Source organism: Lycorma delicatula, chromosome 4 (genome assembly GCF_047948215.1).
Source record: "Lycorma delicatula isolate Av1 chromosome 4, ASM4794821v1, whole genome shotgun sequence".
Taxonomy (NCBI): Eukaryota; Metazoa; Arthropoda; class Insecta; order Hemiptera; family Fulgoridae; genus Lycorma; species Lycorma delicatula.
Genome location: NC_134458.1, coordinates 101,794,167 through 101,818,591, shown reverse-complemented (window position 1 = coordinate 101,818,591; position 24,425 = coordinate 101,794,167). Strand labels below are relative to the sequence as shown.

General features: G+C 32.9%; 1 protein-coding gene and 1 long non-coding RNA gene across 2 annotated transcripts in view; one reads left to right on the top strand and one right to left on the bottom strand.

Moving 5' to 3' along the window:
• The window catches only part of LOC142323709 (uncharacterized), a 42,256-nt gene that overhangs the window by 7,443 nt on the left and 10,388 nt on the right, over positions 1-24,425 (bottom strand). Inside the window, exon 3 of the long non-coding RNA XR_012756155.1 lies at positions 3,464-3,552. This is a non-coding gene — a long non-coding RNA (uncharacterized LOC142323709). The remainder of the gene's footprint in view (positions 1-3,463; positions 3,553-24,425) is intronic.
• Positions 4,618-24,425, top strand: part of LOC142323708 (uncharacterized) — a 63,619-nt gene continuing 43,811 nt past the window's right edge. Inside the window, exon 1 of the mRNA XM_075363835.1 lies at positions 4,618-4,665. Within this exon, the coding sequence (XP_075219950.1) occupies positions 4,628-4,665 (38 nt within the window). The 5' untranslated portion in view covers positions 4,618-4,627. The remainder of the gene's footprint in view (positions 4,666-24,425) is intronic.

The following is a 24,425-nucleotide window of genomic DNA, read 5'->3' as shown; positions in this document are numbered from 1 at the left end:
AATGAAAATTTGGATTCACTTCGAGCTGCTCTAGAGTCCAACCTAAAAACTGTCTATAAAAAAAATGGTTCCGTGGCTTTAATCCTTGAGTTAGTTGAATCTTATATAGGTGTACCAAGATCCTGACGCAAAATTCGCCACGTTGTTGTTAAAAAAAGGCCCAATTCTTGTGAATGATATAAAACCGATAAATTTAGATTTTCACGAACACTTGCACTTACAGCAACAATATTCTCTTGACAACTTGGATTTCTTTTGTGAATTGGTATTTCAACATCAAGTAGAGAAATTTCGAATTTTTTAAACAAACGAAGAATTATGCTGACTATGCCCACCATAAATATCGTGAAGTGCACGATAGATAGCTGTAACCGATTCCATATTTCGATAATAAATATTTATATTTTGTAAACGTTGTTGAGGCGTTTAGCGATCCATGATAATTTGTCAAACTACTGAAAACAAATGACATTGAAAAGTTTAAAAAAAGTTATAGTTGCCACCACATCTGTCAATATTTTGCGCTGAATTTGAAAGACCCCCTAAATCCTTTATAACTGAGTACATTATACGTTTCAAAAGGATTATTTTTACGAAGGAATTTGTTAAAAATTCATTAATTTATTCCTTCATAATTAATTGCAGAGAGGAAAGTAATAATAACGTGTACATCTTGAATCTAATAAATGTCTCAGATTTTGAAGTCTTCTTAATTATGATAGGAGAATTGAATTATTAACATAATCCTTGAGTTAGTTGAATCTTATATATGTGTACCTTGACATACAAATCCAAATTTTCATTAAAAAAATATATTTTCTGATGAGGTTCATATATTTGGTTTGATGGCTTTGTAAATAAGCAAAACTGCCATATACTCGTATGGGATGATTCCAACCCACAAATTATTCAGCAGTGACCATTACATTAAGTAATGAATATAGGTTAATACTAGACAATTACTTGGCTAATATTAAACAAATTTTACTTTTGAAACGATGATAATAATTATTTTTCTATTCCTTCTTTTAAGACAATTTGCAAGGAATTTCTGGCAGAAGTATATAAAATTCTGTTATTTTATAATTTTTATTTATTTATTATTATTTTTTTATAAATAAATAAATTACCCGTTAAATGAATACCCGATATACCGACACTTCATTCAACGATTGATTTGGCAAGATCCGTTTAATTAAGCAGCACATAATGATTTCAAAATAATAAATGAAAATTATACTTTCTATAATTTTGTTTATAAATACTATAATAAATATAAACAGACAAAAAATACAACAAAAAAAAAAAAGAAGAGAAAATGTCAGATTCCATCGGAAAAAGAAAAGCCAAATTCTTCGGCCACCTTAAGAGAATGAATGATAATATGCTCACAAGACATACCTTCAGACATATCTACATTAAAAGAGAACGGAAAAATAATGGAACATGACCTAAAAGAAACGAAAATGTCTGAAGAATTGATCAAAATAGAACAACGTTCGGAAAACTGCTACTCAATTTCAAAGGTTTCCAAGAGAAACCAAAAACTCTAGTCAGAAGAGAAAGGCAAAAACAAGAGAAAGAATGAACTGTTGGACCAGGAAAGAAAACGCCCAGGACAATGAGAAATTAATGGAAAATGTTTCTTCAGGAGGTTCTCAGTCGGCCAAACTAAAGAAAAAGACAATGTATTTTGTACTATATTTTCGAACTATTTATAAATCTTAGAATAAATAATGGATAGAGTTATTGCAACTAATGACGTAACATTCGTTACTTATTTTTTAAAACTTAAAAAGTTATTCTTCATTATTTACAAATTGATTTCGTTTTTTAACGTGACTTATAAAAGCTAAAATTAAAAAATGCTTATAACTTTTATTTATTTGCTATTTTATTTTTTTGTTATTTGTTATTGTATCTTATATATATATATATATATATATATAAATTTTCTTATTTTTTGTGAGGGAGGGAGGTGGAATTGTATTTACATGCGGAGTGCCGAGCTCCCACTGCTGGTCTTCAAACCGCCATCAGTAGACTACCAGATAAAATCCCCCCTTTCTATCAGGATTCGACCCGGTTTACACACAACCGTTTTACAAATTACTTCAGGCTGAGTCCTGCTATCCTAACCTGAGAAAGCCGCTACCTAGTTTTCACCTGGTTCAGGATTATCCAGGTCGCCGTTCTTGGCCCTGAGAATGTCCCTGAATCTCCCAGCTGCTCAGTTCAACGAGCATCATCGCAACCACGTTGTGGGGGCTCAGTGCTCCGACATCCGCCTCCAGTGTCCCTCGATCTGCCACCCACCGAGCGCATTTGAAAAAGGTGTGCTTGGCGTCGTCCCGTACACCGAGGCGATATAGGCAGTCAAGGGACGGCGCTTTCTCTATTACATGGAGCTAAGCGGGGAATTACCCGTGACCCGTTAAAAACTGGGTCACGTAGTTCTTCTCCTTTCCATGCCGCGCTTTTTCCACGGTCTGACCAGAGGTGTAAGCCTTGCGGTCCATCGTTCTCAGGTCTTGCGGTAACAGACGAGGAACGTTGGAGTCCGTTCCTCCCTGACGATGGTCTCCCGGTCTTCGCTTGCACGTTACCTTCTGTAGACCACCTGGCGCTCCCTTGCCCAAAATAATAATAATAATAATTTTATTCACTTCCATTCTGACATACAAATACGCAGTAATTCTTTTAAATTATATATAAAATACATTATGAGCTAAAAAAAAACCAAAACCGGGTGAACGATTTTAAATTGATCCGAGCCATCTCTTACTGTAGTTTTGAGGTCTCCTTCAACGCTACTACTGTCGCTGCTGCAGCTGCTACTACTACTACTACTAGGGCCACTATTGATTGTGTATGTAACTACTCTCTTCTATTGTTGTCAGTTGTTAATTTTTCATGCTCAATTTCTTTCTTTCCAGTTTTTTTTAATTTTTTTTATTTTATTCGCTCGCGGAAAGGGTTGCTGTAGTGGAAGCTTATGTCCGTAATTTCAAGAAACGCGCCAGATATTCGAGGAAAAATTTCCGAATGCCAATAACCCAGCAACACGATTTTCTTAAAATATGGCATACCACAGGGTCAATTTCAGACGCAAAATGATACAGGTAACCTTCCTTTAGGACGCCAGAGGTCATAGTAGATATTTCAGAAAGAATATTTGCTGATCCAAAAGATCCAAAACGTAAATTATCACAGCAAAATTTTGTAAAAAACACATCTTACAGTCAGATTCTTCATAATTAAATTTGAAATCGTAACGTGTAACAATTTAAGAGAACAGACAAAACGAAAACGTCTTAATTATTCCGACTTGCTTCTTAAAACCATTGTCAATAAACAGATAGATTTGATGCTGTATTTCCGTCAGATGAGCGTTATGGTTTAATTTATCTGGACATGTAGATTCGCACAATACCAGGTGTAATGGTTAATTGAAAATCCTCACCAGTTGTTTGAGTATCCACTTCATGATGAGAAAATGATTTTCTGATTGTGATTCCCGTAAAATAGTTTGCAGGTTCAAATATTTTTCATCTAAACAAAAATAAAAATATAGTAACAGCACTTAAAAATACAAAATAAAAAATTAAATTTGAATATAAATTTAAACGAAATAGGTTGTTCCAGAATTATTTAATATAAAGCGTAATTTCTCAAGATATAATCATACAAAACAAAATTTATATTTTTTAAAGGTTTAAAGAAAGTTTTATCCAAGTTTTGTAGAAATTCATTTATAATAGTAAACATTTATCGTAAGATTAGCATGTAAATAATAAATTTGTTGAAGTAAATTTTAATAAACCTCTTTATATCTGACTAATCAGAATCTAAAGATTGAAAATTATTTCATTTACTAAATGATGAGCTGTAACTATTGTACAGTAATTTTCAATAATTAAGTTTTATTTCATCAAAACGTGATTGCGATTTTAATCTGGATTACCTTTGGTAAATTTAACTATTCTATATTAGGAAAGGACAGCATGAAAAGTTACAACATTCTAATGTGATTTAAAATTAGGTGAATGACATAATATCGAAAAAAATCTTAAAATCGTTCATTTTCATTCACTCTCTCTCTTTCGCTCCCTGCGCATAAGCAAGCGCACTTAAGAACACATATCACACACCGGGGGCACACGCAAACAAATGTGTGTGTTTTAATAGGTAACGAATTAACATCAATAAAGTATTGTCAACTCAACAATTGATAGTAATTGTTTAACGTGTTACGTAATAGATAGCGCTACTGTTTTATTATTTGCATTTAGAAAAAAACCGTTGATGCATTCAGCCTTATAAGTAAATTGTTATGTATAGAACGGTCAAGTTTCTAAATGTCGTGAAACACTACGCTTGTATGAACGAAACCTCCGATTGTACAAATTCATTTAAAAGTAAATTACTGGTTATAAATTATTTAAAATTGAAATAATTATTATTATAATGAAGGTAATAAAAAAAAACAATGGTTTAAAATGAAGTGTAGAAATTGTTATCTATTGTTGAATATATTTTTCTTTTCATTTTAAGTATTTAAAAACAAAATACGAATATGTTAAGTGCTTTTTGTGATAATTGTTTTATTTTCAACAGAGTTTGCAAGATGGCAAGTTGTATAGTATTAGTGGCTGCAACTTTATGGTCAGTAAATATCTTTATTATCAATTTATTTTCTTTTATAGGCTACATACAGTTTAAAAATAATTGATACTAGCTCTAAATACTTAAACGTTTATTCTGATATGTGTCAGATTTATTGGAAGTACTTGTTATTTCTAGTAAAAAGATTATTCTAGACTTTTCCTTAAAAAAAGTAAGTCAGAATTTTGTCTTCTATATATTTAACCCGTAATTTTTCTTTAAAATGAATTTTGACTTTAATTAAGCTTTAATTTTTTTGACTTTAATTATTTGTGCTTCTTAAAACTGAGTCCTTTGCTGCAGTTAAACAGGTTAAAAATTATACATTTACATTGAAGTAGTAATAGATATATTAAACAAAATAAATTATAGTGCTTAAATAATATATAAAGCCTTAATTAAATAATAATTAACTTATATAATAAGGAAATTAAAATTGAATTAATTAGTACACACCATTTTTCTGAGAAAAAAATTTAAGGAGAAAGAAACAAAAACAAAAATCTTTTAAAAATATTAAATATTTCATAAAATTTATAAAAAGAATTAAATTGTTCTTGAAGAAAACAGAAAAAGTAATAAACCAACATTTAATTTAATACCCTTTTAGTAAACTATTTCATAGAAACAATAATTTAAAAAATTAAAATTTTTTCAATATAACGTTAAAAAAAATTTTAATGTACTGAAAAATTTTCTATGTTTATGATATTTTCCACTAAATATTAATTATTATAAGCTATTCTAAAAATAAATAGACAATATATTAACCAAAACAGTGTTTTGGTCGAGGCACACGGAGTAAAGTGTACTATTTAATTGTTGACCTCCGGGAAATTTTGTGTAATTTCATCTGGAAATTTTCCGGTACAAATCCTGATGAATCAGAGATTTTTACACTCGCTAAAAATGTCCATGTCATATTCGTATGCATAAATAAGCTTATTTAGTGAAATGAAAATTATAATCGCGGCTAATTACAAAATACGTGCATTTTTCAAAAACTTGATTTTTTTATCGTGTAATCTTTGTGATTGACGCACATAAATTGATAATATATTGCTTTTTATTTAATTTACAAATTACATTTACAAAATAAATAGTTTTACAAAATAAATTAAAAAATACTGTCACAGCTTCGCCCGCTCTATATAATTACTTGCGTTTCTCGTCGCTGTTAATTTTTTTTATTTTATGCTTTTTAGTCAAGTAACCGGAGGCAGGTGCACATACAGAAAGGGTGCTAGTGTTTGTGTTTGTTGGGCCACCGCGCCGAATACGGTCGCACCCCTTAAAAAAAATCGGAATTCAAAAAACCCGAAAATGGTTTTCAGATATTTATCTGATGAGTATTTTCCAAGTTCAAATCTACCGAATTTCTATCTCGTTTAGTATAGTGGGCACTGGGGAAATTTGCAATCATGTTTACATTTCTTCATCCCCTTTCAAGGTCGAATTTTAAAAATCATGGTTTATTCACCTGAAGATTACACTCACAAAAAAAATCAGATGGATATTTTCATTTGTTACCGAGAAAAAAATAGTCGGGTTTCAAGAAGGTTCAAAAATTCATTTTAACCTTTAAACTCGAAATTTAAAAAATTCTAGAAATAGGTTTTTAGATATTCACGTGGCGATTACACATACTAAATATTTATAACATATAGATTTATTATGTTACTGATATAATCTTCATCGGTATAATTGCTTAAGCATGTCTTGACACATTCCATTATTAGAACAAAATTTAACATTAAACTTTTAATAAAATTTACGGAAATGGGTTGTATACCGTTGTAAGCAAGATTTTACAAAATCCAAATTCTATTACAGACAGATTTTACTACATTTCACTTCGTCAAAACTTATTAATTTGTTAAATTCTATAATTATAAACAATAAAATATGATAAATTATTAAAAAAATAAATCAATCATATCGTTTTATTTTATTTGTATTTTTTAACTAGCCTAAAGAAGACGATAATTTTTAAACTTAACAAACAATAAAAAAGGGGTGTCGAACTTCCTAATCTGATTGGGTAGGAATAGCTTAAATTCTATTACTGGTCAAGGAGTATTTTAGCGGACAATCGGCCCTATTAAACGGTAACATCTTACGTAGACTGTCATCGATCTATACAGAGACAGGAAAACATCATTTTTTAATGTGAAATCCTTGCATGAAAGCCTTTCAACATCGTCGAAGCAGCCGTTAAAAGATTCAGAGCTAATAATATTAGGTTATTTTTTCGGTGAATAAATCTCAAGGCTGCGACGCTCCTCGAAATTAGGGATCCCTCCTTCAGAACACCTGATCGAGGGCCGCATCAAACTGACTGACTCAGCAACAGGTGCACAAAGTGGTCAGGAACGTCACTCGGAGGATAAGAGACGGGATCCAGCTCACCCTGGATGTACTTCAGGATGTCATAAAACCGGAGATGGCTCTGCTCCCAATTAGACGTAAGCAATTTAGACCGGCGTACTGATGGATGCCCGAAATTACGCGTATGACCTCTAGTGTCCTAGGAGGATAAAGCAAAGACTCAGGCGTGACGGCAGAGGTGACTACGAGGCAGCAGCCGAATGATACGTGGACTGCAGAAGGACGTTCACCTACGAGGTTAGGAGGTCCAAACACATAAAATGGCTTGAACTCTGTGAAGAGTTGGATAACGATCCTTAGAGGCGGGCGTATCAGATGGTTATTAAAACATTTTGGAGGCGCCTGCCTGTTCTGTCGGATGAGCTAGCGAGTAGGGATATCGCTAGGCTTTTCCCTTGCGAAGAGCAAAAAACTGGAGACATTACAGAGTAATGGCAAGGCAATTTACACTTGACGAAGTAACCTCAGCTGTCTTCAACTTAGGTAACAATAGAAGCCCTGGTTCTGATGAGATCCCTGCCTCCACTCTGAAGGGCCTGATCCGGCAGGTACCGTGGGAGCTGGTGGATGTTTTTAATCAAGGCCTGGAGACCGGTTCCTTCCCTAGAGTTTGGAAGGAATCACGCGTGGTATTTCTCCCCCAAAACAGGGGGTGAACTCGATTGCAGAGTACCGCCCGCTCTGTCTTCTAAATAATACGGCGAAGGCCATTGAGAGGATGTGCTGGCGGCTCGTATAATGGATGAAATTAATACGGGCGCTGGCATCCACTCAAATCAATATGGTTTTTGGAAGGGCCGATCCACGATTCAAGCCGTTTCTAAGGTGGTCAGCTGGGCAGCGGAAGTAAGGCAGGGAACCTGAAGAACAAGATGTATGCCGTTGCTTATGTTATTGGATGTTCACAATGCCTTTGGAACGATTCCTAGTAACATAATCATGGTAGCTCTCAGAGAAAATGGCATTAGCGCATACTTAATAAGACAGGTTCAGCAGTACCTCAGTGAGCGCTGGGTCACGGCGGACACGCAGAGTGGAGGTCATTCCTTCTAAACGTTTGGTGGGGTCCCGCAGGGGTCTGTACTGGGGACCCTGCTATGGGTTATCGCCTATGACGGCGTTCTTAGACTTCAAATGCCTGAGGGGACCGAAACCATCGCCTATGCCGACGACATTGCGGTTTTTGTCGAAGGTCGTACGGAGGACGAGCTTGTGGTAACTCGGCTTAGGTAGCTACTGAGAGCTGGATGGGTGATCATGTCCTGGCACTGACGCGAGGGAAAAACGAATACATAATCCTGACTGGTAGAAGAAGAGTTAGATCCATCACTTTGAGATTGGGGATCACATTCTACAATTCAAACATAAGGTCAGATATATGGGGGGTCACAATTGGACCAAACTTGTAAGTTTAGTGTGACGTACAGGAAAATTGTGACAAAGCGGAGAGGACACTGAAGGCCCTGAATCGATTAATGTCCTCTAGGATCGCAGCAAGGGCCTTCTAGCGCAGGGTTATCACGTCGACCATCACTTCTGCCTTGCTATACGCGGCCCCAGTTTGGGGTGCGGCGGTTAGAGTACAGAGAAACTTAACGAGGCTGCAGAGAGTCCATAGGAGATCCCTACTGGCTATATATCATCGTACAGGACGGTCTCGTACGACGCGGCATGCGTTCTGGCAGCCATCCCTCCTGTGGGCTTGCAAATTAATGAGCGGGCTCAAAGATACGCCGGAAGGGATAAGTCCGAGGTGAGAGCTAACACCATCAATAGTTGGAGGGACAGATGGAGAGCTGGCGGATGCTCAGAATGGACTAGAAAACTTATCACTGACCTTGAGATGTGGATCAACAGAGGGCATGGAAATGTGAATTTCCACATTACACAGCTATTAACGGGGCATGGAAATTTCGAGTCGTTCCTGCATAGAATTGGCAGGTGCGGCTCCCTCACGCGCATGTTCTGCCATGCTCAAGAGACAGCGGAACACACCCTGTTTCACTGTCTAGCGTGGTGCGTCCAGCGTACGCAAGCCGGTATTGTTGATCTTCGACCGGAGGTTCTGGTATCACACATACTATACTCACCCAGCAACTGGAGGGCTTTCGACGAATACGCCGTAGTTGTTCTTCGGCGTAAGGATGCAGAGGGCAGGAGAAGGGGCTATCAATGCACTGATAGCCTAACTAGCCAAGAGCCAGAAAGAATAGCTTGACCTTGTGAGTGAGGGGGGAAGGACAGCCTTCTGCGGAGCCGCCGTTCATCCGTGCTTGTATGGATAGGCGGTGGCAATGAAGGACGGGAACTTCTGAACCCCTGAGCTCAAGGCACCTCCCGCGGCTGAGAATTGCTTAATTGCTGGACCGGCCCCGGGAGGGGAGGATCGGTGAGATATGAGGTTTAGTCGGTAGAGCACAGGCATACACACGCACTCTTAATAACATCTAGCAGAACCTGTTAGCGAGCCCGACACTTCGCTCGTAAATGGGGTTCCTCAGACTCATCGGGGGAAAAAAAGTCTCAAGGCTGAAATGCATTCTAAATAAAAATAAGTCTTTATCTAAATAAACTGAATTATTTACAGTATCATGTCACTAAAACGATTTATATTTTTTGTATAAAAAATTGAAGAAATTATACATTATAGTTACAAATTGAATAATAACTCTGATCCAACAATGATTTTGTTAAATGAGAGTGAATAAATGATTCTTATAGTACTAATGCTGATTTCAAATATGAAATCAGAATGTTTCTATCAGGCTTAGTTGTTTTGTAATTACCATTCTTATTTTCAGATAGTATCATGAATGAACTTCATAAGCACAGCATTTTGTGAACGTATTTTATTACATTATATATCAACTAAATAGCTTTCGTTTATTCATTACAGTCCCTTAATTGTTGTCACATTGATTTATTAGACATTAGTCATCATGTTTATTACTTACACAACTAATTAAAATGAACAAGAATGTAACTCAATTCTTCCTATTTTCATCATATTTAAACATATTAACCACTCAGTTATTTCTGTCGTTATTATATTTATAATCTGTTCATTCTTTAAAAGATATGAAATAAACAAATTGCGAGTGTGTAGTGCGTGTATATACAGCAATTACTGTACGCGCATTGGTAGTTGTAACTACCAATGTTTAAAAACAAAACATCGTTGTTAATCTCTGATTTAAAAATAACACTATAAATTCTCTTATTCCTAACTAAATATTTTTAATCTTCTTTTAATTGGATTCTGTGTTTCAGTAATTTTTTTGGTACGTGTGACTGTGTGTGTATATTCGGTTATTGTGTGATTACTGTGAGATTTGACAATGTGATCAGTTTGTGTGTGTGTATATTCGAATAGTTTATCGATATGCCTGATAGTTCATTAACATATTTCAATAAGCGCAGAAAAGGAAAACATTTGCGAAATGGTGAAAAAAAAGTAAAATAGTTTTAAACGTATTCAATCAACTGCTGGAGAAAAATGCTACGATGGTTAAAAAGGAAGTAGTGAAACTTACGTCTGAATTAACTGATATGTCAGTTAGTAGTATTAATAGATTTTGGACTGAAATAAATAGGAAAGGAAAGGTAGAAACTCCTGTTAAAAATAGAAAAAGTGAAAAATCTGTGCTAGGAAGATGGGATGAATTTGACATATATTTAATGAGATGGACTGTACATAATTTCTTTTTTCGAAATGAAATACCAACTTCAAAAAAAAATTGTTGGTTGTGATAAACTGTGAGAAGAGTTTACCAAAGATTGGATGCACAAGTTTATAAAAATTACTGTTGTCGATGGATTTTAAATTTATTAGAAGAAATAAAAAAGTGTAGTTGTTGATCAAGAAGAGATCATAATTTGGCGCGTAATTATTTATAAAAATATAGCAATTTATAGAAAAACGGGTAGAAATATATTTTATTTTGATGAGACGTGGGTAAATGAAGGCCACACCACTTCAAGAATTTGGTATGATACGATAGTTACATCGATAAAAACAGCCTTTCTGTCAGGATTAAGCAGGGGCCTGTAACCTCCAAAAAATAAAGGAAAGCGATTAATTGTGGTACATATTGGCACTGAGAATGGATTTTTAGAGGGGGGGGGGGGTTGAATCCAAAAAATATGGAGACTACCACGAAGACATGAAAGGAGATATTTTTAGGAAGTGGTTTGAAAAAGTATTGTCGTTATTACGCGAAATAGTATTTTTGTAATTGACAATGCTCCATACCATATTGTAAAACTGGAAAATATTCAAAAACAGTTCATGGAGGGAAAAAGAAATTGCTTTATGGCTGCAATAAAAAAATATCCACTTTGGAGAAAACAGTTTAAAAGTGAACTCCTTGAACATGTAAAACACAATCGTGACAAATTTAATAAATTTTTAATCGATGATTTGGCTGATACGAAAGGCTATACGGTGTTAAGGCTTTCCCCTTATCACTGTAACCTTATTCCAATTGAGTTAGTGTGGAGCCAAGTAAAAGGCTATATTGCCCGAAATAATAATACATATAAAATGAAAGACTTTAAAATCATGCTTGAAAAAGCCGTGAACGAGGTATCAACTGATAAGTAGAAACAGAGCGTGAAACATGTTACAGAAGAAGAAAAGAAGATGTGGGACTTAGATAATTTTCTCGATGTTGTGGTTGATGAATTAATGTTAGAGATGATTCGTCGTCAACGCCTACTTCTGGGAGTGATGAAGAATCGGATATAATAGAAGGAATCCAGTGTTTGTCGGACAAATAGTAAATAAGGTAAGCAATTTTCTTAACGTTTCGAAGTGGTAAGGTTTTGTTCAAGTTATATATTTTACCTATTAAATTATTTTTAATAATATGGTAGTTATTGTTTGGGAAATTATTGTTTTCTCAGAATATTATATTTCCATGATAAGTTTTGTTAAGTTGTTGTTTTTGATAAGTTTAGTATGTAATATTTTTTAGGCATACTCTTCTACAGCGCTCTGTCTGCAGTTTGTTTATGCGATATCCCCTTCGTAGAATGAGCAGAGAGACTTATAAACTGTCGTACAGACTAGAGAAATAATTTTAATTCTCATTCATGTGTGAGTTCTTGTGTGTGTAACATTCAGTTTTGTAGTTGGCTTTCATATTTGCGGGTATATGTTGTTCAGTAAAGTGAGTATGTTTATTAAATTAGTGAGTTTATGAAGTGTTATTTTTTAAACAATATTAGTTATTGTAATGTTAAACAATATCTCGCTGTTGCATTAATCATCCAAACAATTTCTGCTGCATCTGCGGTGAGGTAACGTTGAAGTCTCAGAAACGAAATATAACTCTACTAATAAAAAAGTCGTATGAACTGTATTTTGGATGTAAATTAGGTGATCAGGACAAATCTTGGGCTCCTCATATTTGCTGAGCTTCTTGTGTCAACATTGTTGATTGATTGGCTAAATGGATTTCGTCATATGCCATTGCAATTCCGATGGTTTGGAGAGAACTAAAGGATTACACCACAGACTGTTATTTTTGTGTAACGAAGATATCTGGGATAAGAGGTAAAACTCGACTTACTGTTAAATACCCTGATATTCCCTTTGCATGCGGCCAGTGCCAGATAGCACTGGCCGCTTCCTATTTCAGTACCACCAGAAACATGGAACTTAGATGAACCTGAAAATATCGAATTTTGTGTTTACTTATCAGGCGATGAAGAAAGTTATCCAAATTTTTTAGAAAATAGAATACTGAACCCCATTAAATTAATCAGTCAGAATTAAATGATCTGGATTAGATCTAAAATTATCAGAGAATCAAGCAGAAAAATATCAAAACTGAAAGAATGGCATCTTTTACAACCAAACACTAAAATAACTGCTTTCTGTCACGGCCAGTCGAGCTCGTCGTGGATGATTTTATGGTCAGAACCACGACCACGACGCTCAAAGAAGATCCTAGTTCATCGTTGGTAACTCGCCTATTCCAGTACTGTACCAGTACCATCTCACGAGTTTGCTGAATCTTGTCATCCGTGGTGGAGGTCGACGGGCGTCCTGCTTGATCTTCGTGCGTCACACTCATCCGGCTACTTTTAAATTTCCTGATCCACGAAAAAACATTTTTACATGATAAAGCATTGTCCTTGTATTGTGATAAAAGTCTACGATGAATTTCGGTCTCTTTCACACCCTCTAGCCTTCGCGTTATTCTTTCTTTCTAGCAAACTGCTAGCGGACCTAACATATTTACACTGTAAAAGGCGGATGGCAAATGACGCGATCGGGATAAAATTTCGCATACGTGACCGCAGTCGCACCAACTCTAAGCACGCATGCGCAGAAGGCAGTACGACAACCTTGAAGGTGAGTTATGGCGAAAGTGTACATAATTTGTGACTCGTCCTAGTATTTAATCAAGGAAGAGGGGTTGGATCCCTTTTTAATATTTTAAATTAACGAACTTTTTTAAGTTAATGATTTCTTAAAATTTCAATCAGGATTATGATAATAAATTCATTTAATAATTTACATCCGTCTGGTTCAGCCATTCTTTTATAATATGCCAAAAACTAAATTGAATTTCATATTATAATGTGAGAATTTGATTTTTAGTTTTGTTCGTAAAGGAATATACGAGTATAGTATTAAAAAGGTTGTTTCAGTAACAAAAAAATAATATTTACATTTTATTTATCTATTGTTTTAGATACATATCAAGCTAACTGAAAAAATGTTTGTTAGCGTGAAAAACATGTTTAGATAGGCTATCTGATGTTGTAAATAACAAAAGTACTTTTAAAGTCCTACCATTGGTAAAATAACGGATGAAAATGCGTAAAACATTATAACGGAAAATGTAAAAATCAGGCAAGTGTAACCTCTATATGCTGATTCTGTTGATATAATTCCGCTCAGAGTGAATAATAGATATTTGTTTGAAATAATCTTTTATATAATTTTAAATATATTTTTTTCTATGGCTGTATTATAACATTTGGATTACGCGGCTGGAAACTGTATCATAATGACGACCATAATGAAACAGATTTTCATTATGATAAGGTGCTCAACCGATCAAAATTCTACTCTTTTAAACCACTGATTAATCAGAAGCGAGTATTGTTTAATGTATCAACAGGTTTTTAGTTCCTTGTGTGAGGTAAAGAAGTATTGTGATCACAAAAACTTTCGGTTTTCAGATTTCAATGGAAATATCCATTTACACCATCCCTGAATCCATTTTGACTAGTTTTGGCGTGACGTTTGTACGTACGTACGTATGTATCTCGCATAACTCAAAAAATATTAGCCGTAAGATGTTGAAATTTTGGATTTAGGACTGTTGTAACATCCAGTTGTGCACCTCCCCTTTTGATTGTAATCGACTGGACCAAAAGTGTCCAAAAAAGCCCAAAATTCAAAAACATTTGGATTTTAACTTTTGCTTAACTGCAGTAATAAGCCCTCGTTGAGAGTTTTTAACGATATATCATAAGTGATACGTATTTTCATTGGTTCCAGAGTTATAGCCAAATAAAATTTTAATTAATGACAAATTTGGATCAAGGGGGAAGACACATCGGTTCGAATCAGACTTCATCTCCTTTTTTTTTTTTAACTTTTTTTTTAAATTGAAACATATTGATTTATTAACAATTATTAACCTCCGATTGCAAAAAACTTTGTACGATATAATTCAACAATAACAGTTTAAAAAAAAAGAATTGAAAAAATATCAGACGTTATTAATGAAATAAAATTTTATGTACTTTTCATTTAAAAAAATGTGTTTGTATAATTTTAATAGGCGTACAAGGAAGTCATGAGGTGCCAAGATCAGATTTTTTACTTTGATTTTAAAAATCAGATTCAGTAGTTAGCAAACAGAGGGTTATTTGAAAGTACACCAATATGTAACTAATTTTCTGTATTATACAGTACTGTTTCATCCTTTTGTTAATTATGTCGGATACTACGGAAGAAAAATATTCATCAGCGATCAATATCAAAGAAAAGGCAGAATGTTTGACTAATAACCTATTATCACAAAAATGTATCGTACAATGTATTTTTTGAAAAAAAAAAATATATATTTATATTACGTAAACAATGTCTTCCATCATTAATTTAAATTAATAATCCCAATATTTTCTCAGCTGTAGAAAAAATATGATATGGAACTCTCTTTAACAGCAATTAATACACTCTTGTATAGTTAACGTCTGTTTAGTTTGGCTCGTGGCGTAACTTACTTCGCACTCATACATTAATGGCTATCATTGTAGGCTCGCAGTTCAACGCTTTTATTAACATTAATAGTTAAAGGAAGTGGCTATCAGCATAAATGATAGAAATACTAATTACAAATTTTTGGCTACAAAAAGAATTTATCTTTAAGGTTTTATGAGTAAATTTCAAAAGGTTGACTTGTTTATTTCTGTTTCTTAATGCCTGAAAACCATGACAAACGAGATGATGAAAAATCATTTTAGGTAATAAAGCATATTTGCCAAAAATAATTTTATGTCATCATCAATCGTTTCTAAAAAATCAAAAATGAAAATATACAAGATATGAACACGACCTGTTCATATCACAATAAAAGATCAAAAGAGAAAGGAAAATATTGATCTGAATTATTAGCTCAGCAAAGGAAATTGTTTCATATAAAAGGTGACTATCGAAAATTTTACGCGATTTACAAAGAACAGGATATCGGGTACCTAAAGGATAATAAGATTAGATGGTTTAGATAAACCCACCGGGTTGGTCTAGTGGTTAACGCGTCTTCCCAAATCAGCTGATTTGGAAGTCGAGAGTTACAGCATTCAAGTCCTAGTAAAGCCAGATATTTTTATATCGATTTGAATACTAAATCGTGGATGCCGGTGTTCTTTGGTGGTTGGGTTTCATTAACCACACATCTCAGGAATGGTCGAACTGAGAATGTACAAGACTACACTTCATTTACACTCATCCTCATTCATCCTCTGAAGAATTATCTAAACGGTAGTTACCGGAGGCTAAACAGGAAAAAGAAAAGAAAAGAAAGAAGATGGTTTAGATACATTTGAAGTATGAATGAGGATATATTGCCAGGAAATTACTATCTGTTATGTATGAGCGGTAAAGCAGATTGGTAAACCGCGACTGGGTAAATGAAGAGAGACCTAAGAGAGAACCTAGAAACATTGTTGGAGAGATAGAATCAATGAAGTGACCGTTGGCGAAGTCTAAAGGCGCAGATCAAAACTCATTTTACAGGATTGTAGCGCCGGATAACAAGAAAAATCTCGTATTTTAACTTTTTTTAATTAATTTTTCTTTAAATTATTTTATCAAAGTTATGGATCTTGAAAATTTAATACAAAAAAAAAAATTTAATTGTTTTTTCCGGTTTTTTATTATATAAATAAAATATACTTTATAGTTGTTGAAATGATTATTTTTTAATAAAATAATGTAAAAAAGCAGGCTTTAATTAGGTGTATATACGATTTTTCACAAAGGGTTTGATAAATTTACATTTTTTAAAACCCAAGTATTTTTGAATAGTCAAAATATACAAGTAAAAATTTGCCAAGATTTGAGGTTAGATCAAGAATTTCATTAACTGTAAAAAACATAATATATTTACGCGGGGGACACAAACACACACACGCACGCGCGCACACTGTATGTATCGCACTAAAGTGTGCTGTACTAGTGTAGCATACTAGCCCACTATTTCAGGTAAATAGAGGGCTAGCATTTTCGGATTCTACGTGCCAAAATGAACAAAAGATATCTTATGAAAACATGTAGATTTCCCCCTCGTTTTCCTTTTGTCCGTCATTATGTGTTTATTAAAGACCGAGATAATTTTTTTTTAGTATCTAAATCATACTTACAATCAGTTTCTAAGGTAGAAACCATAACTAACTTCATCACAATAAGCATAAGGGAGATTTTTGGAAATACCTCAATTAAATACATTCTGAAAATACCCACAGTAAATCAAAATTAGCATATACAAGTATAAAGTCAACACAACTAGGTACTAGAATCCATAAAAATTCGAATGATATGAATAAAACCACAAAGTAAAGGAAAAATTAATATAAGAACAAATGTCACCAGAAACATAAACAATCATAAACATAAAAATTAATACTTAAATGCACAACTCAAAAATAGAACCCGCTTCCTGATTATTCCTATTATGTTCCTAGGTCTAATATATACGTAGCCGGCCTCCGTGACGCGAGTGGTAGCGTCTCGGCTTTTCATCCGAAGCTCCCGAGTTCGAATCCCAGTCAGGCATGGCATTTTCGCACGCTATAAAACTGTCATCTTATCTCATCCTCTGAAGCAATACCTAACGGTGGTCCTGGAGGTTAAATTTAAAAAAAAGTCTAAGCCGCTTTAACAGTCTGACATCTCGCCGTTGTCCAATAGGTTTTCCCCTGTTTAGCCTCCGGGAATCACCGTCAGGTATTACTTCAGAGGATGAGTGAGGATGATATATATGAGTGTAAGTGAAGTGTAGTCTTGTACAGTCTCAGGTCGAAAATTTCTGAGATATGTGGTTAATTGAAACCCAACCACCAAAGAACACCAGTATCCACGATCTCGTATTCAAATCCGTGTAAAAAGAAACTGCCTTTACTAGGATTTGAACGTAGGAACTCTCGAGGTGATTTGCGAAGACACCTCCCCCCCCCCCCCCCAAGGCTATTGATTACGCTTCTGACTACTGCATTACGATCTAGAACTACGACTGTACTCACCTTGAAATTGATACTCACATACTTGTATATCACTTGACACCTCAGCTGAGTACTGGTACTACTCGTCGCTCGCTCAGGGGTTATCGGAGTTCCTCCGCTTCAACACCACTGCCTATCTGTGTAAACACAGACGAACGACAGCTCCACGAGAGGCTGTCTTTCACCCCCTTGCATCCTGCACCTTTCTATGCAGTACTCTGTATACAAAGCTGGACACCGCGGAGAATTTATCACTGTCTGTTAGCATTACTCCAATGACATTGCATACGTCTATCTGACCAGTAATCATCATACATCTTCTTTCTCTTTCCCATCTAACGCACTGGAAAAAGACATCTTCAGCTGTGTCTCTCTGACCACAATACTGGCACTCCGGATTATCTACCTTGTGTCTTCTGAACAGCTGTGGCCGTTCTTTGGTGACTGGGTTTCAATTAACCACATGTCTCAGGAATGGTTGACCTGAGACTGTATAAGACTACACTTCATTTACATTCATACATATCATCCTCTGAAGTATTTCCTTACGGTGGTGCCGGAAGCTAAACAGAAAAAGACAGAGAAAGTACATGGATTTTGGCGTTGTAAATGATCCATGGCGTCTGCGTTATGCACCTCATAAATTTATTCTGGTACCGCAGAATAGTCTCTATATTGCTGATACCTGGCGTACCCGAAAATTGGATTTCCAAATCGGTTTTATATAGAACAGTAGCTTGTTAGAAATGGAAAATTCCGATCTCCTACCTCATTAACCAGTACAGCTCCTTAAATTTGAATCTAACTGCTTCTTTCTTTCTTTAATATGAACTTTCCATGTTAGACGACAATCTAAGTGAATACCTAAACATCGTACATTCTCAACTCGCGAGATGTAACCCCCATCTAAATGGATTCCTGGGAAGTCCCCCTATTCATCAAGAACGTCATATCAGTTACCTTCGCTTGATTCACCTGTACTTTTCATTTCCTCTGCCACTAGTCTGTAAGGTCTAATTCCGACTGCAATCTAATTGAGGGTTGAGTTGGATAAGTTAAAATTAAATAAAGAAAAAAAGGTTGTTCCCTTATCATGAACCGATAGAATTTTAAATTTAACTATTTATCATCGCAAACCAACTTTATATTAAGAAGATAGAATTAACAAATTTGGTTAATTAAAGTTAGAAAAAAAATGGAATTGTAAAAATATTGCTAAAACTTTGGTAAAAAATATTTTCAAACATTATTTAAAAAAAAATATTTTCTTAAAATATATTGTAAGGTTTTTCTAAACAATAAAACTATTACATGAGAAAAGATACGAAAGTTTAAATTTCCACGCAGAAAAAGTTTAGATTTTGATCATTTTATAGAATTTATTTTGGCGTTTTATGCCAAAAATCATTTTTAACTGGTCGTACTGGAATTATTCATCAATAAATTACGGTACACTTCCTTGAAGTATATTTATTGAGGTGGACGATATTTTAATTACGGTTAAAATAAATTCATTCTGACTTTTTTTTATGAAAGAGCGGACATCAACAGCTATGTTTATTAGCCCGGTTGGAAGATATTTTTTTGCTAAAATTGATTTAGCCTTTCTTTTTTCTCTCTCTCTTTTTTGTACCAAGAGAAATAATTAACGTTAAGTGCCAAGTTAGGTAAAATATTCCAACCTTACAATAATTATATTTAACTGATAAACTGAATTTTATTTTATATGTGTGCTTTAAAGTGTTTAAATAGATTTATAAGCTAAACTTTTTTATAAAAAACAAAATGTTATATAAATAAATTATACGGTTTAAATTTATTGTATTTTAGTCGTAAGAAGTACAATAAAATCTTAAGAACAGTAAAATGTATGTATAAAACAGGTCATCATAATATATTTCTTATGTATTATTTTTATAAAATAAGATTAATTTTTTTTATAATAACCTATTATATTCTAATGTTAATAAAAAATAATGGAATTAAATGGGACCATTAATATATAATAAATGTATTAAATTTTATGGTAAAATATATTATAATGTTAGATAAAAACGACGTAAAATATACCCATTATGATAAGATAATGGTTTAATTTAACAGATTACGCTAGTATCTGTATTAAGTATTAAGTATTAAGTATTTTTTTCTTTTCATCAAGGTTCAAAATAAAACCACTAATATTTATTTTAATTAGCACTTACACGCAAATACACCGACACGTACTATCAAAATAAAGCGCAAATTAATTTTCACTCATAATTTTGTAAATTCAAAAATAAATTTATAGGACAAGGGCTTACAAATATCGCTGATAAGATTGATAATTAAAAAATAATAATGCGCTTCAATATATGTATGAGTAAAATAAATTAAATATAACTTAATATTTTATGATAAGAGAACTTACCGATTAGGTCATACGACACAAAAAAGTTTAATGTCACCGATTCGATGGTCTGATGAATTCTGTATGGTATAGCACGAATTTATAAATAAGAAACTGGATTTTTCATTTTTCTTTGACCTTTTAATTAAATAACAGAAAGGAAAATGGAAGAAGATCTAAAAGAGAGATATAACTTTTATCTTTACGTATCACAATGATGTAATGACATCTCAGTAAGAGCTTTGAATTTTAAGTAATAATTATTACGCTGTACACTCGTACACATTTTAAGTTTTTATAATTAATTTAATACTATTATATAAATAGTATTGTATATAATAATAAATATTATTAGTTTTACACGGGCGTATACAGCTAATTCAACTGTTGCCTCATATCCTGGCTTCCACTTTTCATGATCTTTGCAAGTCGCACTCAGATGTCTCTGATCCATAGGCAAGTGTACCTGTTCCTGCCATCTCTTCCTTAGCCGTCCTCTAGCTCTCGTTTCGCTGGTTCCCAGTTCAACTCGCTGTACGGTATCCTACCGTCATTCATACGTTGCATGTATCGCACCAAACCGATCGCTTACTGAAAACGGAGTAAAAAATCTTTTATACCCATTCGCGCCCTTGTTTCGTTTTTTTATTATGCTGCATTCGAATCGCACTATTAATTCATTTCTAAGGTCTGTAAGCGACATTAAATATCTGGACAACACCGAAGTCACTGGATCATATGTTAGTATAGCTCTCGAGAAACGTTTTCTAAATTATTTTTTATACCGTAGAGATAGATGTAATACTCCGATGATTGATCTGCCTTTTCGTATCGTTTTCAATATCTTTTTCCTGCCGTCCGATAAAAGGATCATTTCCAAATAAACTGTTCTGTACAAGCTACTGTACATGTCAATACGATATCGTGGGCTGAAAAATCTAACACCCGTACATCTTGTTTTATCCAAATTTACCTTCAAACCCTACTGCCGATACTCATTTATACCTTCTTCTAGCATGTAAATATCTTTTCTGTTACCAGCCGATATAAATCGATCGTAGAAAAAAAGAGATTATTTATGAAATATCATCGATTTCTATTCTTACAGATTAAAATTTTGGACTTCATGCTTTCAGAATGTGTTATAAAAAAAGAGTGATTCAGGAGGAAAGGGAAATAACGTGAAATCTGATTCTAGAGCTTACAATAAGGAAAAACGTTCATACAAACAAATTTCCGAAAACTCTTTCTTACCGAGTTACAGCTAACGAAATATTTCGCCCGGATTTCAGTTCTTCCGGTGAAATGAGGTCATACTAATATTTTTAAGACATTGTATAAGGGATAAGCTTGATGGTTTCTTATGTTATTGACCTGAAAAAACAGGTCCTAGAATTGTATCTCCAGTAGTTTTCATGATATCCAACTTAAAATAGAAAAATTCGGAGACCAAAAACATGTTTTCTTTTTTTAGATTTGAAATACGATAACTTCGTTAAATGACTAAAAATTGCGTAAATTTTATTAACAAAACTTATACAGAATTTAATTTTGAGAAAACTGATGTAATAAATATTATGAAAAATAAAAATAACATCAACTGAAAAATTTCAGAACGACCTCATTTCACCGGGGCAACTGGATCCGGGCGAAATTTTTCGCTAACCTAACTCGATAACAAAGCGTTTGCGGACTAACGTTTGTATGAAACCTTTTCCTTATTTCAAGCTCTAGAAAAATCAGTTTCCAAATTATGTCCCTTTCCTCCTGAATCACTCTGTATATTTTGATATGCTTGGAAAGAGGCAACAACTTTCCTTTAAACCATTATTATTTATTAAAAGAACCTTTAGAAAATTTTCTCGAAGCGTGCATAACCGATGGAACCTTTGTACAAAGTATTGACCGCATGCATAAAATTTATTTATATTACTAGTTAAAAGAAGATTAATTATAAAATAACCAGTACACTCGTTATTTTTAACAAAATCGAATTTGTTGAATCAATTCATAAATTTTTTTAACCTGTTTTTTATCTTCTCATAACTTAAAATTAAATTAAAATAAATCTATTCAAACGAATTTTCATCTATTTTTGTTTTATTGTGATTCTTATATATATATATATATATATATATATATATATATATATATATAAATAACTGGATAATATTAAATTTAAAGAAAAACTTTTAATTCCATAACTTGATCAAGATAAAACGTTTATGAAGATAATAATTGTAACATTTTAAAATGATAGGCATTACTTTATAAATGATAAGCATTAATTTTCAAAAAGTATAAATAATTTTATATTTTTTTTTACTTTTCCGCTACAAAAGGGAAAGTATAGTGAATATGTCAAAAATGGGATATCGGGTTTTTGCAGATCTTTAGATTCCAACCAATTCATCTAGACCAAAAAAATATATGTATGCACGTATGTACGTGTACATACGTGCATATATGATTATATTTCCTTATATCTCAGGATTGACGTAACCGATTTCCTTCAAATTTGGCTCACATATGGGGCACTGACCATTTTTTTTTCAAAATTCGTAAAGGGAGTGGGGGATATCGCGAAAAAGCCAAATCCGATTTTTTTTAGAGGCATTTTAGAGAAAGTTTTATTAATGCAAATTTATTACCTACAATGCATATATAAATAATAAAAAAACAAGTTTTAAAAGAAAATTAATCCAACCACTTAAAATTGAATATACATTTTTTTGTGTTTTAAGCTCTGCTCTTTTAATTTTTAATGTTACATTGTGTTTTTATATTTTTCTTCATCATTTTAAGGGCTATTAAAATTAAAGTAGCTTTGATACCTATTTTGTATTCCGGACCAAAATGAAAAGCAATTATTTTCATTACTTTAATAAATGTTATACTTTTTTAAATTATTCTCTTTTAAAATAATTTTTTTTGTTAGGGATCACTTCTTAATTCATAATTTTTTCCCAAATTTTCACCCTAAAGAAAGGAAACCCCTAACATCAAAAATTTATTATTTTAAATTTGGGAATTTTGATACTTTAATTTTATTTTGATAATCATAACAACCAATAAAGAACTCCCTTGATACTTGCGCTTCCAAATTAAAAAAAAATTGAAAAAATCGTTTTTAGTTTTTTCAATCTCAATATTTATAAAATTAATTGTTGTGAATTTTTAAAAAAGTATTTTTAATGAGGGAAAATTGTGCAAGAATATTTAATGACTTTTTAAGGCTATTTTATTTTACAATTTCGTATAATTTTTAACGATTTAATTTTTTTATAACTTGTAAAAAGTTTTTTAGAACTTTTTTTACTTTTTTTTTATTTTACTATTTTTTTTTTTTTTAATAAATTTGTACTTTTTACAATACTACTTTTTTGATCGGCTTATTTCAAACACTATTTCCGTGTAACACTATCACCCGTATGGTTAGCCGTATGACTTTCAAATAGGTCCAAGGTCATACGTGTGATGCATATTCCAATATAAAGTTTTCTGCTCTTTTCATTGATAAGGTCGAAAATAGGTCATTCCATTTGAAAAAATGTGCTAACCTTGAAACAACGGTCAAGGTCAAATACAAGGTCACCATGAAGTGTCCCCCTCCAATCTGAGTAACTTTTGTTTAGGTAATTTGTTTTGTGCGTAGTTTACGAAAAAATCCCCTGGGGCCATTAAAATGAAATACCTGTATATATGTAAGACCAAATACTGAAGAAAGATTTTAAATAAACTAAAAATTTTATTTTTAGTTGAAAATGACCCATTAAAAAAGAAAATCAAAATCAAAACTAGCTACTTCAAACGCTGAAAAAATTCGAACTGTCAGGCAAAATCTATTACCTTATAAAACTGGGATAATAACCTATAGTGAAAATAATTTAATGAGATTTAATTTCATTACAAAATTAAAAAAAAAGTGTTCAAAAGTCACAAGTATAAAATATTTTAGTATAAATATTTATCACTCAATAACAATCAAAGAAAAAACAGAATAAATAATATTTGTAATTAATTTGTACATTTAGCGTAAAAAAAATGAATATTTACTTTCTCTCGAAAAAAAAAAGAGTAAATATAGGCTTATCAAGATTATTTCAGTTTAATAAACGTAAAACGATTTATATTGTCAATATTATTATTAATCATCATCATCGTTATTATTATTATTATTTTAATAAATGTAGGAATAGTAATTTTTTTCTTTGTATTACTCTCACTTTTCAATAAA